Source organism: Peromyscus eremicus, chromosome 1 (genome assembly GCF_949786415.1).
Source record: "Peromyscus eremicus chromosome 1, PerEre_H2_v1, whole genome shotgun sequence".
In the NCBI taxonomy this organism is placed as follows: domain Eukaryota; kingdom Metazoa; phylum Chordata; class Mammalia; order Rodentia; family Cricetidae; genus Peromyscus; species Peromyscus eremicus.
Window position 1 is genome coordinate 102,161,052 of NC_081416.1, and position 14,805 is coordinate 102,175,856.

General features: G+C 38.3%; 1 protein-coding gene across 1 annotated transcript in view; it reads left to right on the forward strand.

Moving 5' to 3' along the window:
* Acer3 (alkaline ceramidase 3) overlaps positions 1 to 14,805 on the forward strand; it is a 92,578-nt gene that overhangs the window by 58,683 nt on the left and 19,090 nt on the right. The window contains exon 7 of the mRNA XM_059270837.1: positions 1,901 to 1,959. Within this exon, the coding sequence (XP_059126820.1) occupies positions 1,901 to 1,959 (59 nt within the window). The remainder of the gene's footprint in view (positions 1 to 1,900; positions 1,960 to 14,805) is intronic.

Here is a 14,805-nt window from a genome sequence, read left to right on the forward strand (position 1 = left end):
GTTGTTTTCATTAATAGTTGTATTCATTAAACTTAATAGTACAATTTGATACTAAATCTACGTAGGGCTAGAGAGATAGTTCAGTGGTCAAGAACACTTGATGCTCTTACAGAGAACTGGGGGCAGTTCCCAGCACCCGCAAGGCAGCTCACAGCCATCTGTGACTCCAGTTCCAGGCCATCTGATGCCCTCTTCTAGCTGTGCACACACCAGGCATGCACATAATACACGTTCATACAGGTCAACCATGCATAGTCATAAAAATAGATGAATATTTTAAAAACTATATATTAAGATGTCAAATAACATGTAAATTCCTGCCCATGATAAATGGTGAAAAGCTTCTAAAAGATATTTGACTTAGGTCTAGAAATAAGTAATGCTATAAAACTAAAAGGAAAGGGTTAATAAAGACCAAAGGTATTGGCTAGACAGATTTAATTTCCTGAGTAGGGAAAGTACTGATAACAATTCTCCTTTACTATTAAGTCCAAGGTGATCCAGAAATCTCTAAATGGGAGCCCAAATTTGATGGTCTTTCAAAATAAGATAATACCCTAATTACATAACTGCCACATTAAATACATACACCGGTATATCTTAAAGCAAAGGAACAAAAAGAAAAGCATGTATAAGAGTAGATAAAAAAGAATGCCTAAGAAGCCAGTGAAGCCTTTTTAGCAGCAAATTGACAAATCAGTGATTGATATCTCAGAGAGACCATCTGCTGTCTCAAGGAGCCCTGTTACTTAGTTTTCCTGACAGAGTAGATGTCCACTAAAGATTGGTTCCCAGATATGGTACATCAGTACATGGAGACTTGTCTTTTCTCACGTGACCCTCAGGTTTTGTAAAAACACAACTGTGTAAACAATGTGAAAAAACAAGACTAAGCAGTTTGAGTTAAATTTTTTCTTTTACACTTTTTTGTACATTTTATTATTAATTAAGTAAGTTAGCTGATACGATAAGCACATTTGGAAAAAGATAACTAGTAATTTTGGTCTGCTATATACCATATTGTATATAAATATACACATGCAATATGTCGGTCTGTTCATGCATATTATATAAGTTGAATTAACCAGTATCATACTAAAATATCATCTTTCTTTATAAATGAAATGAGCAAGAGTTTGAAAGGATAAATGATTGGTCTGCTTTATCCCATCTAGTTAGTGGCAAAGCTAGAAAAAAAACGATTTTTTATTTTTTTATTTCATAGCCTATATTATTATATGATACTCTTGTGTCCAGTTACTTTGGAATCTTATTATGAGAAAGATCAGTGTTATGTGTTGGTTGACTGGCTTTGAGTAGGGTCTAGCAATAAGTCCAGGCTGCCCTCAAACTAATGATCCTCCTGCCTTAGCCTCCTGAGTAATGGAAATACTCAGTAATGAAAGTATGTGCCACTGCACCTGACTCTTCCATCTTTTTAAAAGCTGACTTTAAATCGGACATAGTAGCACACGGCTATAGTCCTAGCACATGTGAGACTAAGGCAGGAGGATCCAGAATTCCAGGCCAGTCTAGTCTACATAGTAAGACTTTGTGTGAAATAAAAGAAAAAGAAAAAAAGAAATGAGAGTTAAGGATATAGTAGTTCAGTGGCAGAACACTTCCCTAGTATGTATGAGGCTCTGGTTCAGTCCTTGTCACCACAAGATAGATAGATGGATGGTTGGATGGATAGATAGTTGGATGGATGGATGGATGGATGGATGGATGGATGGATGGATGGATGGATGGATGGATGGATGGACGGATGGATGGACGGATGGATGGACGGATGGATGGATGGATGATGGGTGGACAGATGGACAGATGGTGGATGGAATGGATGGGGAGATAGGAAGGAAGAGTTGTATTGACCACTTTCTTTTTCTTTCCTATTCAGGTCATGTATGGAATGTTGGTCTTTACATTAGTACTTCGTTCTATTTATATTGTCACATGGTAAGTAGTTTGGATCTACCATCAACATTCTGATAAAAATATACTCAAGCTTATAACAGTAAATCTATAGCCTAAACTGGAATAAAATAAAACCTAACTCTAGCAGAATAGTGCTAGAAAACTATAACCCAGCATTTATTTGTGATGTCTGGAAGACTTGTTCTTCAGGTGACTTATTAATGTGCATCATATAAAAAGAAGCATTCTAAAATTAAAGGAATTTGAAGAAAACTATATATGAGACATCTGCTTGAATATATATAGCATTGATTAGGATGTTAAAGACTTTGAAAAGTACTACATTCAAAAAATGTTTTTGTAGGGCTGGAGAGATGGCTCAACAGTTAAGAGTACTGGTTGTTCTTCCAGAGGTCCTCAGTTAAATTCTCAACAATCACATGGTGGCTCACAACTTTCTATAATGGGATCTGATGCCTTCTCTGGCATGCAGGTGTACATGCAGATAGAGGACTTGTATACATAAAATTCATTCTTTAATCCCAACACTCGTGAGGCAGAGCCAGGTGGATCTCTGTAAGTTTAAGGCCAGCCTGGTCTACAGAGCAAGATCCAGGACAGGCACCAAAACTATACAGAGAAACCCTGTCTTGAAAAAAAAACAAAAACAAAAATTAAAATTAAAAAGTTAAAAAATGGCCGGGCGGTGGTGGCGCACGCCTTTAATCCCAGCACTCGGGAGGCAGAGCCAGGCGGATCTCTGTGAGTTCGAGGCCAGCCTGGGCTACCAAGTGAGTCCCAGGAAAGGCGCAAAGCTACACAAAGAAACCCTGTCTCGAAAAACCAAAAAAAAAAAAAAAAAAAAAAAAAAAAAGTTAAAAAATGGCCGGGCGGTGGTGGCGCACGCCTTTAATCCCAGCACTCAAGAGGCAGAGCCAGGGATCTCTGTGAGTTCGAGGCCAGCCTGGACTACCAAGTGAGTTCCAGGAAAGGCGCAAGGCTACACAGAGAAACCCTGTCTCGAAAAACCAAAAAAAAAAAAAAGATAAAAAATGTTTTTGTTTCTCAGACTTGCCTAACTAGGTTAAGTAACACCTCAAGGAAGGCTGTCATATCATTAAATGTTTCACAGGCTAGGAAAGCAGTTCAATAGCAGAACAATTAGCTAGCAGGCATAAAGCCAGTTTCATCCTGTGCCCCTCCTCCCACCAGGTATTTCACAAAAGCTCATTTAAGAATTATACATAGTCTTTAATAAAAATTTATATTGGACAGTGCTGGCACACATTTTTAATCCTAGCACTCAGAGGCAGAGGCAAGTGGATCTCTGATTTCAAGGCCAGCTTGGTCTACAGAGTGAGTTCCAAGACAGCCAAGGCAACACAGAGAAACCCTGTCTCAAAAAACAAAAAAAAAACAAACAAACAAAAAACAAAAACAGAATTTATGGAAATTAAATGAGATTACTTTAAATAGGTCCTAACCATACAGTGGATGCTCAACTCAGTAAGTGGTACAATTCATGTGGTTTGCCCATTTTTGTTTTTAAAATGAACCTTTTATTTTGAGATAATATAGAAATGCTTGTATAATATATTGTCACAGCCAGGAGTTGACACTGACATAATTGAGATACAAGACACATCAGCAGAAGGATCCCTGTGTGGTCCCTTTATCACCTCATCTACTTCCTGCTTCCAACTCCTACTCCTTAATCCCTGGCAATTAATAGTCTTTTTTATGTTTATAGTTTTGTCATCTCAAGAAAGTTTTATAAGTAAAACCATATAGCCTTAGAGTTTTTTTTTTTTTTTTTGAATCTCAATATAATCCTCTGGATAGTGTAGACTTCTCTTGCTGAGTAGTATTCCATGGTATACTGAAAGTTGAGTAACTTTCAGATTGAGGCTGTCATAAAGCTGTGAACATCTATGTACAGGTTCTGTGAGAACACATGTTTTCTTTTCTCTGGAATAAAGCCCCAGACTGGAATTGCTGGGATGTATGGTAATTGTATGTTTAGTTTTTCTTAAAACTGCAGAAATGTTTTCCACAGTGGTTCTACCATTTTTACATTTTTGCCCATAATGTATGAATGATTCAGTTTCTCTGCATCATCACTAGCAATTTTTATTTCATGAAAGTATGAAGGTACATACTAATTCTTACACTTTTAATTTGCATTTCTCTAATGGTTAATGATGTTGAATGTACTTTCATATGCTTTTTCTTTTGCCATTAGTATGTTCTCTTTAGTGAAATGTCTATCATGCCTTTGCTCATTTTCTCTTGGATTTACAAGAATTAACAAGGAAATTTTCTTGCTTTTATAAGTTTTAAGATTCTAATTTTTTTGTCAATTGTAGTTTACAAATATTTTCCCACAATCTGACTTTGTCTTACATATTCTTTTCAGAACCTTTTTTAAATATATAATTTTTTAAATTTTATGTTCATTGGCATTTTGCCTGCATATACATCTGTGTGAGGGTGGCAGAAGCCCTGGAACTGGAGTTACAGATATGTATGAGCTACCACTTGGGTGCTGGGGATTTAACCTGATCCTCTGGAAGAGTAGCCAGTGCTCTTAACCACTGAGCCATCTTTCCAGCCCCCAGAATCTTTTTTTTCCCCCGAGACTTGGTTTCTCTGTGTAACTTTGGAACCTGTCCTGGATCTTGCTCTGTAGACCAGGCTGGCCTCAGACTCACAGAGATCCACCTATCTCTGCCTCCCGAGTACTGAGATTAAAGGCATGTACCACCACCACCGGCCAGAATCTTTTTAGTAAGCGAAAGTTCTTAATTTTGATGTCAGATTTTCAGATTTCTTTTTTGTTGTTATTTGTTTGTTTTGAGATGGACTCTTACTATATAGCCTTGGCTGGTCTGGAACTCAGTATGTAGATCAGACTAGTCTCAAACTCACAGAGATCTACCTGCCACTGTCTCCCAAGTGCTGGAATTAAAGTTGTGTGCCACACACTCAGCCTGGCCACTTTTTAGAGTTCCATTCCAGCATATCTGTGGTGTTGGTGCTGTATCTGCTCTCAGTGTGTTTATACAACCAGCTCAGGTCTAATATCAGTGTCTGGTGCAGTTTAGAAACCTTATTCCCTTTTTGTGCCTGTGTTAGTTTTCTGGGGCTGTCGTAACAAAGTGCTTCGAGCTAAGTGACCTACAACCTTTGGGATTTGTAGCCTCTCAGGTCTAGAAGCTGTGAGTACAACTGCAGGGATCTTCTTGCCATTCCACTGCTTCCTGTCTTCTGGTGCTTTGCTGGCAATTCTGGCCTTACTTAATTTGTAGTTTCTGCCTTTGCTGTCATGTGGTCTTCTCCTTGTGTCTTCATGTGGCCATGTTCTTGTAAGGACACCAGTCTTCTTGAAATATGGACCTGTTCCAATATAACCTCATTTGAAATATCAGCAGTGACCCTAGTTAAAAATAAAGTCACATTCTGAAGTACTAGGGTTAGGAATTCAATGTATTTTGAGGGTGGAGAAGAGAATAATTCAACATGTATCTTGTTCCATTTAAAATATAATTACCTGAAATATTTTCTCTACATAAATTTAGAACCACATCAGATAACTTTATGATTTTTGCCTCAATTGTACATTTTCTTTAAAAACTCAAGAAAAGGGAAATGTATTTTCTGGTTTTGTTGATTGAGACAAGACAGTCTGGTTGTATTGCCCAGGCTGTGATCCTTCTGCCTCTTCTTCCTGGGTATCTAATAAGGATGGAAGTCTGGACTCCCAATTTGCTGAATGGCCTGGGGAAGGAACTACATTGTGTGCGTGCATTTTGTTTTTTGTTTTTGTTTTGTGTGTGTGTGTGTGTGTGTGTGTGTGTGTGATATCTGACTATAGTAAGTGATTATTATTTTAAGTGTTCTGACTTTCGAGGCTGGCCCTTTTCATGATCCATTGGCTGGAGAAAGTAGGTTTTGTTGGGACATTTTCTGTCTGTGCCTAGACTTCATCTACTGGCTAATTCCCTTCCAAGTCCAGAGTGTACTAGCCCAAAAGAATGCATCTGATGCCAGGCAGTGGTTGTCTACACTTCTAATCCCAGCATTTGGGAAACAGAAGCAGGTGGATCTCTGTAACTTCGAGGCCAGCCTGGTCTACAGAGCCCTGGACATCCAGGGTTACACAAAGAAACCCTGTCTCAAAAGACCAAACAAACAAAGAAAGAATGAACCTTAAGAGTATTCTGCTAAGTAAAATAAGCCAGGTTTAAGTAGAAATACTACTTGAGCTGGTGAGATGGCTTAGCAGGTAATGGTGAATGCCACCATGACTGACAATCTGAGTTCCATCCCTGGGACCCACGTAGTGGGAGGAGAGAACTGACTCCTGTGAGTTGCCCTTCATGTGGGCCCCATGGTACCTGTGTACACATACCACACTAAATAAATAAATAAATGTAATTTTTAAAAAGCAGTTTAAAAAAAATACCAAGTATAGTACACAGTCTTTCTTACATGTAGAAACTGAAAATGCTGACCTCTTAGAGTAAATGGTGGTTATCAGAGGCTGGGGGTGGCACAGTGAGGCAATGGGGAAGTGTTAGCAGAAGGGTACAGTGTCAGACAGGAGGAATGAGTTTTTCAGGTCTGTTGTGCAACAGTTTACTATGGTTAGTAATGTGCATTTCAAAACAGCTAAGAGAGTAAATTTCAAATATGTTACCATATATATATATATATATATATATATATATTCACAAATAACAAATGAGAGAGATGTTAATTAGCTTGATTTAATCATTCTACATTGTATACATAGAACATGAAAATGTATCTATCCCATAAGTGTATATCATCATAATTTGTTGTAATGTGTCAATTAAAATATTATTTTTTTTAAATATTAATTTTTAAAAGAAAACACAGGAAACTTACTACTATCATTTTTCAGGTCTCAGAGCCCCTGCCTAGTCTACTTTCTTCTCTCTACCTTCCAAAGCCTTCTAATGTCTGTTTAATATTACATTTAATACACAAGATTTTGTGGAATTTAGTGGAAAGAATAGGAAAAATTTGGTTTACTCCATCTTTCCAGAAGCACAAGTTCCCACTTTATTCTGTTTGTAAACTGAGCACCTTAGGGAAATGTAAAGAAATATAAAACACATTCCTCAGTTTAACTTCAGTCTGATAGGATAGAGGTATGCTGAGAAACACGAATGCCTTTAAAAAAGGGCTTACCCATGGGCTGGTGAAATGGCTCATAAGCAGGTAAAAGCACTTCTCGCCAAGCCTGATGATCTAAGTTCAGTCCCCAGAACTCACAAGTTACATTTTAACTTTTAACAATTAAAAGGAATGAACCAACCTCCAAAAGTAACATGCCAAGGTACCAACAACACACACACACACACAGTTGCCCACTCCCTCATATAATGAAAAGATTTTTTAAAAATAATTACTAGTAACAATTTTTATGAAATAATATCATCTTTTATCTGCTTTGAAATACCTTCTTTTTTGTATTTCTGTTTAGGATCATTTCATTTAGTATTGTCATTTTTTCCTTTAACTTTCCCTGACTACATTGTGAGAGTTTTTGTTGTTGTTGTAGGTTGTTGTTTGTTTTTTTAAGACAGGTTTCTCTGTTAACAAACAGCCTTGGCTGTCCTAGAACTCACTCTGTAGACCAGGCTGACCTTGAACTCAATGATCATCTGCCTCTGGCTCCCGAGTGCTGGGATTAAAGGCATTAAAGGAGTACACCACCACCTCCCAGCTCATTGTAAGCTTATTTTTTTTTTTAAGATTTATTTATTCTATGTGTATGAGTGCTCCATGTGCATGTATGTGTGCAAGCCAGAAGAGGGTATCAGATCCCATTATACATGGTTGTGAACCACCATGTGGTTGCTGGGAGTTGAACTCAGGACCTCTGGAAGAGCAACCAGTGCTATTAACTGCTGAGCCATCTCTCCAGTCCCCGTTGTGAGCTTCTTAAGACGTAGTTAACTTGATAGTCCCTAGAACCCAGGAACATGCTTCTGTATAAAGGTTCTTAATATCAAATAGAAATTCTCAAATTTTGTCTTTAAGCATGACTGAGATCTTAAAATTCCTTCTGTAACAAAACATGAGAAATTCTGAATAAAACACAATACTTTAAATGCTAGCTAGCTTAAAAGGGCATAAGAAAAACTCCAAAGCATCAAATCCAAACAAGAAGCTGCAGAGATAAACGAGTGTTTATATAATAGTTAGCTTGAAGGCACTGGAAGATGCTAGCACACTAACAGCTTTAGTTTCAAGAGCCTCGGAATAAACAGAAAACGAAGGTTTTTAGTTTAGGGTTTGAAAGATTGCTCAGTGAATAAAGGTGCTTGCTGCCAAACTTGATGACCTGAGTTCAATCCTAGGATTCACAAGGTGGAAAAGGAAAACCAAATCCTGAGCTGGCCTCTGACCTCCACATGTATACCATCATACTCACCTGTATGCATGCACACACAAATACATATAAAATAATTTTTTAAACGGATAATTTGAACTGTTTTCACATCACCTGTGGGAGGCCTGCTCCCATTTTTTCCCCAGGGTACTCTTGAGGAGGGAGGGAGAAGGGAGAAATATTTAGATAGAAAGATAGAGGAGAGACAAATAGAAACACAGGATATCAATATCCACTGGCCCTTCCTGTGTTTTATAAAGGGCCTTTTATAGAAATGCCAAGGGGTGGAGCAAAAGACTTCCCCCTTAGCACAGCCAAGTGCAGACCCTTCCAATCACCTGGTAACCTCATCCGTGGTCAGGCAATCCTCTAATGTAGCCCTGCTGGGTGAAGCAAGCTCAGATCTCACTAGGAAACCTTAATGGGGTCCACAATCACCATGTCACATGTACTAGAACTAGAAAGATACATTGTTAGTGAAAGATTAGATCCTGAAAACAATTGCCCTCCAGTAAAAGAAGATGGTAACTTTCAGTCTCAATTTTAGGTTTTATATATGCACACACTCACATACACATAACTCCTTTGAAAATCTATGAAGAAATGTGCCCTGCTGGCAGAGTCCAAGTGATACTAGTAGTTCACATTTACTCCAATTACTACATTACCAAGTGAAGTACACATTGTCCCAATTCTGTGCAGATAATTTACAAAAGGATACTTACTGTTCATCTTTCTGGAATATCTACTTAACTGCAATTTGGAAGATAGAAATTTAAGTGACTTTTCAAGAACTGCCTTCCCTCCTCAACAAAATATGGAAGAAAAGACAGAGAATAGAGTGGAGGTAGAAGTGCCCAGGAGGGGCTGGAGAGATCTCTCAGAGGGTAAAAGCACTAGCTGCTCTTCCAGAGGTCCCGAGTTCAATTCCCATGGTAACTCACAACCATCTATAATAAGATCTGGTGCCCTCTTCTGGCCTGCAGGGATACATGCAGGCAGAACACTGTATATATGATAAATAAATAAATCTTTTTTTTTTTTTTTAAGTGCCTCAGGAAACAAGGTCTGTAGTTTCCTCAGTCCCAGTACATGGCATCAGAAGTTTCCTGGGAAATGGTACCTCGATCAAATCTCTTTCAGTATGTAGTCAAATCTCTTTCAATGTGCAGTGGTTACTTACACAATGAAGGGCATGTATTAAAGGAGCTGATCAGACTCACTCTTGAGATGAAATTCTAAAATTCTTCTCTACTGGCAAAAGTTGTACACACATATACTCCCAGCAAAAGTATGTAACTGAAAGTTTTCCTGTGCCTACTCAGCTCCTGTGTCCTCACGGCCCACAACTACTCAGACCCAAATGAACACACAGAGGCTTATATTAATTATGAACTGTGTGACCTATTGGCTCAGACTTATTGCTAGCTAGATCTTAATCTTAACCCATTTTATAAATCTATAATTTGCCACGTGGCTCATGGCTTACTGGTATCTTTACATCTTGCTTCTCACATTGGTGGCTAGCAGCGTCCTCTCTGTTCTGCCTTTCAACTTCCTCCTCTCTAGTTAGAATGTCCTGCCTAACCCTATTCTGCCTCACCATTGGCCAAACAGCTTTATTTATCAACCAATCAGAGCGACATTTTCACAGCATATAAAAAACCATTCCCCCATCACTTCCCCTTTTCTTTCTAAACAAACTAAATTTTACTTTAACCTAGTAAAATTACATATATCAAGCAAGAATTACAGTTACACTATCTAGTCTATTTGTATTTTGTAAAATTAAAGAAAATATTTTATCTATCTTATATAAGTCTAAAGTTTCATATCTAATTTGTCTTTTATCATAACCAAGGAAAACTAAAACTATCTATTCTTCAACTACACCAAAGACCTCAGAAGGATATATTACCTAAGTAAACAGGAAGAGTATTGTAAGCAACTTCCAAAAATCTAGAATGGCAGAGACAGCTGGCTGTCTGGACAGTCACCCAAAGTTCTTCTGCAATGTTGGGGCATCCGTCTTCAGCCTATAGGCTTTGAATTTTTTAATCACTTCTCCATGTGTCCTGTAGAATATCTGGCAGTCTCCTCTGCAAAGCAGGAATCTGAAGGACCATTTTGCCTTGCAAAGTTCAGTGGTCACCTTCCTATGGGTCCTGCGTGTCCAGTCGATACATTTTGTCAAGCAGTCCAGGCAAGAACAGTTTCTTGCCCAAATGACTATTTTGCCAAGAAGAAGATAAACTCCATATGGACTGTCGTTGATGCCCATCATCTTTTTTTAAGTAACTGGTGCTGCCAGGAGCAGATGTGTCTCATTATCCAGAAAGTCTAAGTTTTTAAAACATTTTAAATACCATGTTCTGTAGGTCTTTGAAGTATTTGTAGATTACCTACCTAATTGAATTATGCCTATGTATACCTAGAAAACTTAACATGACTATAAGTTTGACTATCATAGAAGACTAATTATTAATCTGTACTTCTTAATTATCCATTACAATTTAAATGAGTTACATAAGCATAATACCTTAAACAAGAATAGAAATATACATACAGTATAACAAAGTTAACTTTAAATTTGTATCAATAAACTAAAATCTATACCAATGTAAAACATTTTAAACAAGTTGTTGCTCTTTAAAAGTAGGTTCAATAATCTACCTTTTCTTCCTATCATATCTATACTATCCCCTTTTCTTCTTTAGAAAGAGATTGCATTTATAATCAATAACAATTTGTAACCAACAACCTAAACAAAGACAAACACCCATGATCTATTTTTTGGGAATGTGGGCATAGTTTTCTAGGCTACTTCCTGCTGATAAAGGGCACTGTATTCTTATGGGGATCCTGAGAAAATTAAGAATTATGGTCAAGTCCTGACAGAAATAGTCTGTGAGGCTGCATTGTCTGAGCCAGTTGCCTTGAAACCATTCTTGATGTTGGATAATCTGGGCCATGGTGACATCAGAGACCTTTCAGGTGGTCTTGGCTGGTCAAACCTGATGTATCTTAACCTGGAACAAATCCATAGCCTTTTGCTTCCTGTGGAAATAAAAGCAGAGCCTCCTTTCCAAAGCAACATATACTTAGATCCAAATTGTGAAGTCAAGATACCTTTAAAATATACATATTGGTTTAACTGAGCAGCCTTTACAATCAAATGTCTTTCTGCAGTTAAAAATCCCAAAGACAACACAGTCCAGACTCTGTATAATATCCATCTTTACATGGCTTATTTTTTATATTACCTTTACTGTCTCTTTAAAGACTTTATTTCTTAAAACTATTTCTTTATATAACTGCATATATTCCTTTTTCTCTCTCTTCCAAGCCTACGTACATTTTTACACACATTGTAAACTATTCCATCTGAATCTGTCTTATTGTGAATCTATTGCTTTAAACTGAAGCATTACTAGGACTGAAATGGCAGCTGTGGCTGCTGACTCTGCCCACCTCAGTTTTCCAACATGGTGGAACTACATTTACCAGCAGCTTTGGGGGAACCATGCTCACCGTTGGACTCTAGGAGGCAGTGGGTCTATGCCTTTGTGAAAGCAACGTGTAGCCCAGAAACCTTTTTTTTTTTTCCTATACTAGCAAAATCTATATCCATCACACAGCGTACTGTGTGGCTTGGAATATGCCATGCTGCAGGTCAAGCCCACACGCCACGAACCTGCCTTAGAGTAGCTCAAGCCCACATGTTGCGGCCTCTCACCACGTGAATGAGACATGAGGCAGGAACCCGTTTTTCGCTTTGTTTAGAATTGCTTATTAAGTATTCTCAGGTTTCAGGTAGAAACTCGAACCATTGGGCGCCATTTGTCACTGCAGTTTTCCTGTGTCCCTCCTGGTCCCGCAACCACTCAGACCCAAGTAAACACACAAAGGCTTATATTATTTAAAACTGCTCAGCCATTAGCTCAGGCTTACTACTCACTACCTCTTACACTTAAACTCAGCCCATTTTTGTTAATCTATATGTTGCCAAGTGTTCTCTGTCTTTACCTGTGTGCCATTACATGCTGCTCCCTGGATGGCAGGCTGGCATCTCCTGACTCAGCCTTCCTCTTCCCAGAATACTCCTTGTCTACTTATCCCACCTATACTTCCTGCCTGGCTACTGGCCAATCAGCATTATTTATCAACCAATCAGAGCAACATATTTTCACAGCATACAAAAAGACATTCCCCCATCAAAAGTATACTTCCTACTGAGGCAAGAAGATCACAAATTTGAATCTATCTTGGGCTACCTAACAATACCCTCTCCCAAAAAGGAAAAAGAAGGGAAGCCAAGCTTGGTTGCTTATGCATTTTCTTGGGAGGCAGAGGCAACAGGGAGCAGTTCCCTGGCCAGCTAAAGCTACATAATGAGAAGCCAGCTCAGAAAGGATAGGCTGGGGGCAGTTAAAAGAAGTAATGAACTAACCTTTCAACTTCAAGAATTAGAAAACAAAGGCCAGATGTGGTGGTACTTGCCTGTAACCCCTGCACTTGGGAGGTGAATCAGGAGTTAAGGGTTATCCTTGGCTCCATAGCAAGTTCATGGCCAGCCTGGGGTACCTGAGACCCTGTCTCAAAACAAAAACAAATTAGAAATCAGATAGAGTAAACCTGAAGAGAAATGAATGATAGAAATACTAAAGCATACAGTATTAAAAGTACCATCTATTTTGCTTCCATCTGGCTCTAAAACTACAACAAAAAACTTTATTTTGAAAGCATAAAGCCGCCAGGCAGTGGTGGCACATGCCTTTAATCCCAGCACTCCGTAGGCAGAGACAGGCGGATCTCTGTGAGTTTGAGGCCAGCCTGGTCTACAAAGCGAGTTCCAGGAAAGGCGCAAAGCTACACAGAGAAACCTTGTCTTGGGGAAAAAAAAAAAAGCATAAAGCCACAAGGAAAAGATTCAGTAAAATCTTCAAAACTAGAAGGTAAGTAGATTCCTACTAACTCCATTAAATTGACCTAGAAAGCCACATCCTAAGCCAAGAACCTCACCTTGCGTGACAGAATGAATTCAAGTATCAGGCAATAACAGGAACAAGCAGTCTAGGAAATATTTGTGAGACATGACTAGAAATCAGAGGGTTTTGAATGTCCAAAAGCCACATTAGAAATTTGAAGATAGTAGACCAGTGCCATTGAATTTCTAAAGGAAAGTTTCTAACCTAGAATTCTATAGTAAACCAAACTATCAACAAAATGTGGAGAAAAGTATGTTTTCATATATTAAAATTTTCAGAAATTTAAATTCAATAAACTGTTGGTCAGGAACACCTTCATATTAGAAAATTTGTTTCACAGTACAAAAAGGAAGAAGGCATGGGATTCAAGATAGGGATTAACTCAGGAGAGAGTGAAGGCAGTTCCCAAGGGAAAGGGAAGAGAAAAGTCTTCTTAAACGATAGCTTTACACAAGGCAGGCAGGCTGAATGTAAAGCCATATGACATCAGACACAGATATTTGAGAACTTTTTGTATTCTAGTACCTTAAGCTATATAGGTATATCTCCAGAATCTTGTCTGTACTGAGCATTCGTGGACCACGTGTTGGTGAAAGTTCTTACTCTCTCCTTTCTGCCCTGCTACCTGGATAGCAAAGACTTTCATTTCACCCAGTAGTGCTTTGCACTACTCCTGAGAGCTGTAGATTGGCCATGGTAAGTCTAGCAAATCACCATTGAGCCAGGGATGGCAGCATATAACTGTAATCCCAGCACTTGGTAGGCAAAGACAGGAGGATCAGGAGTTTAAGATCATCCACTGTGAGTTCTAGGGCTACCCTTAGTTACATGGCTGCCCCTGCCTCAAAAAAACTCAAAACATAGATAAATACATAAAAATAAATCACTATTTACATGCAAATATTTACAGCTAAGACAACAAAATCTCTTAAATAATCTCTTCTTACTATTTACCATATATTTTTTTTTCGAGACAGGGTTTCTCTGTGTAGCTTTGCGCCTTTCCTGGAACTCACTTGGTAGCCCAGGCTGGCCTCAAACTCACAGAGATCTGCCTGCCTCTGCCTCCCGAGTGCTGGGATTAAAGGCATGCGCCACCACCGCCTGGCTCCATATTTTTAAAAAAGATAAAAACTATATACCTGTAGATTTACAGAAGTATCCTATAATATTTAACACATGTTCACAATCTAAAAACAAAAGACCTTACTAATTAGTAGTAAAAAGGAATTTTCTTAGCTTATAAATTCTGTAGCATATAACACACCTAAGATGTGTTTTTTTTTAATCCCTGTAGTATCTAAAAATAAGGTTATTATAGTATCACCATTTTACTCAGAATTGTGCTGATGGAAGTCCTATTTAACATGGTGTTTGAGGATAATACAAGTATGTACAAAGAAATTACAGAACATGTACCCAAAAACCTAGTAGAAGTGGGTGAAAATTATCAATGATAGGAGTCTAGTCAGGATT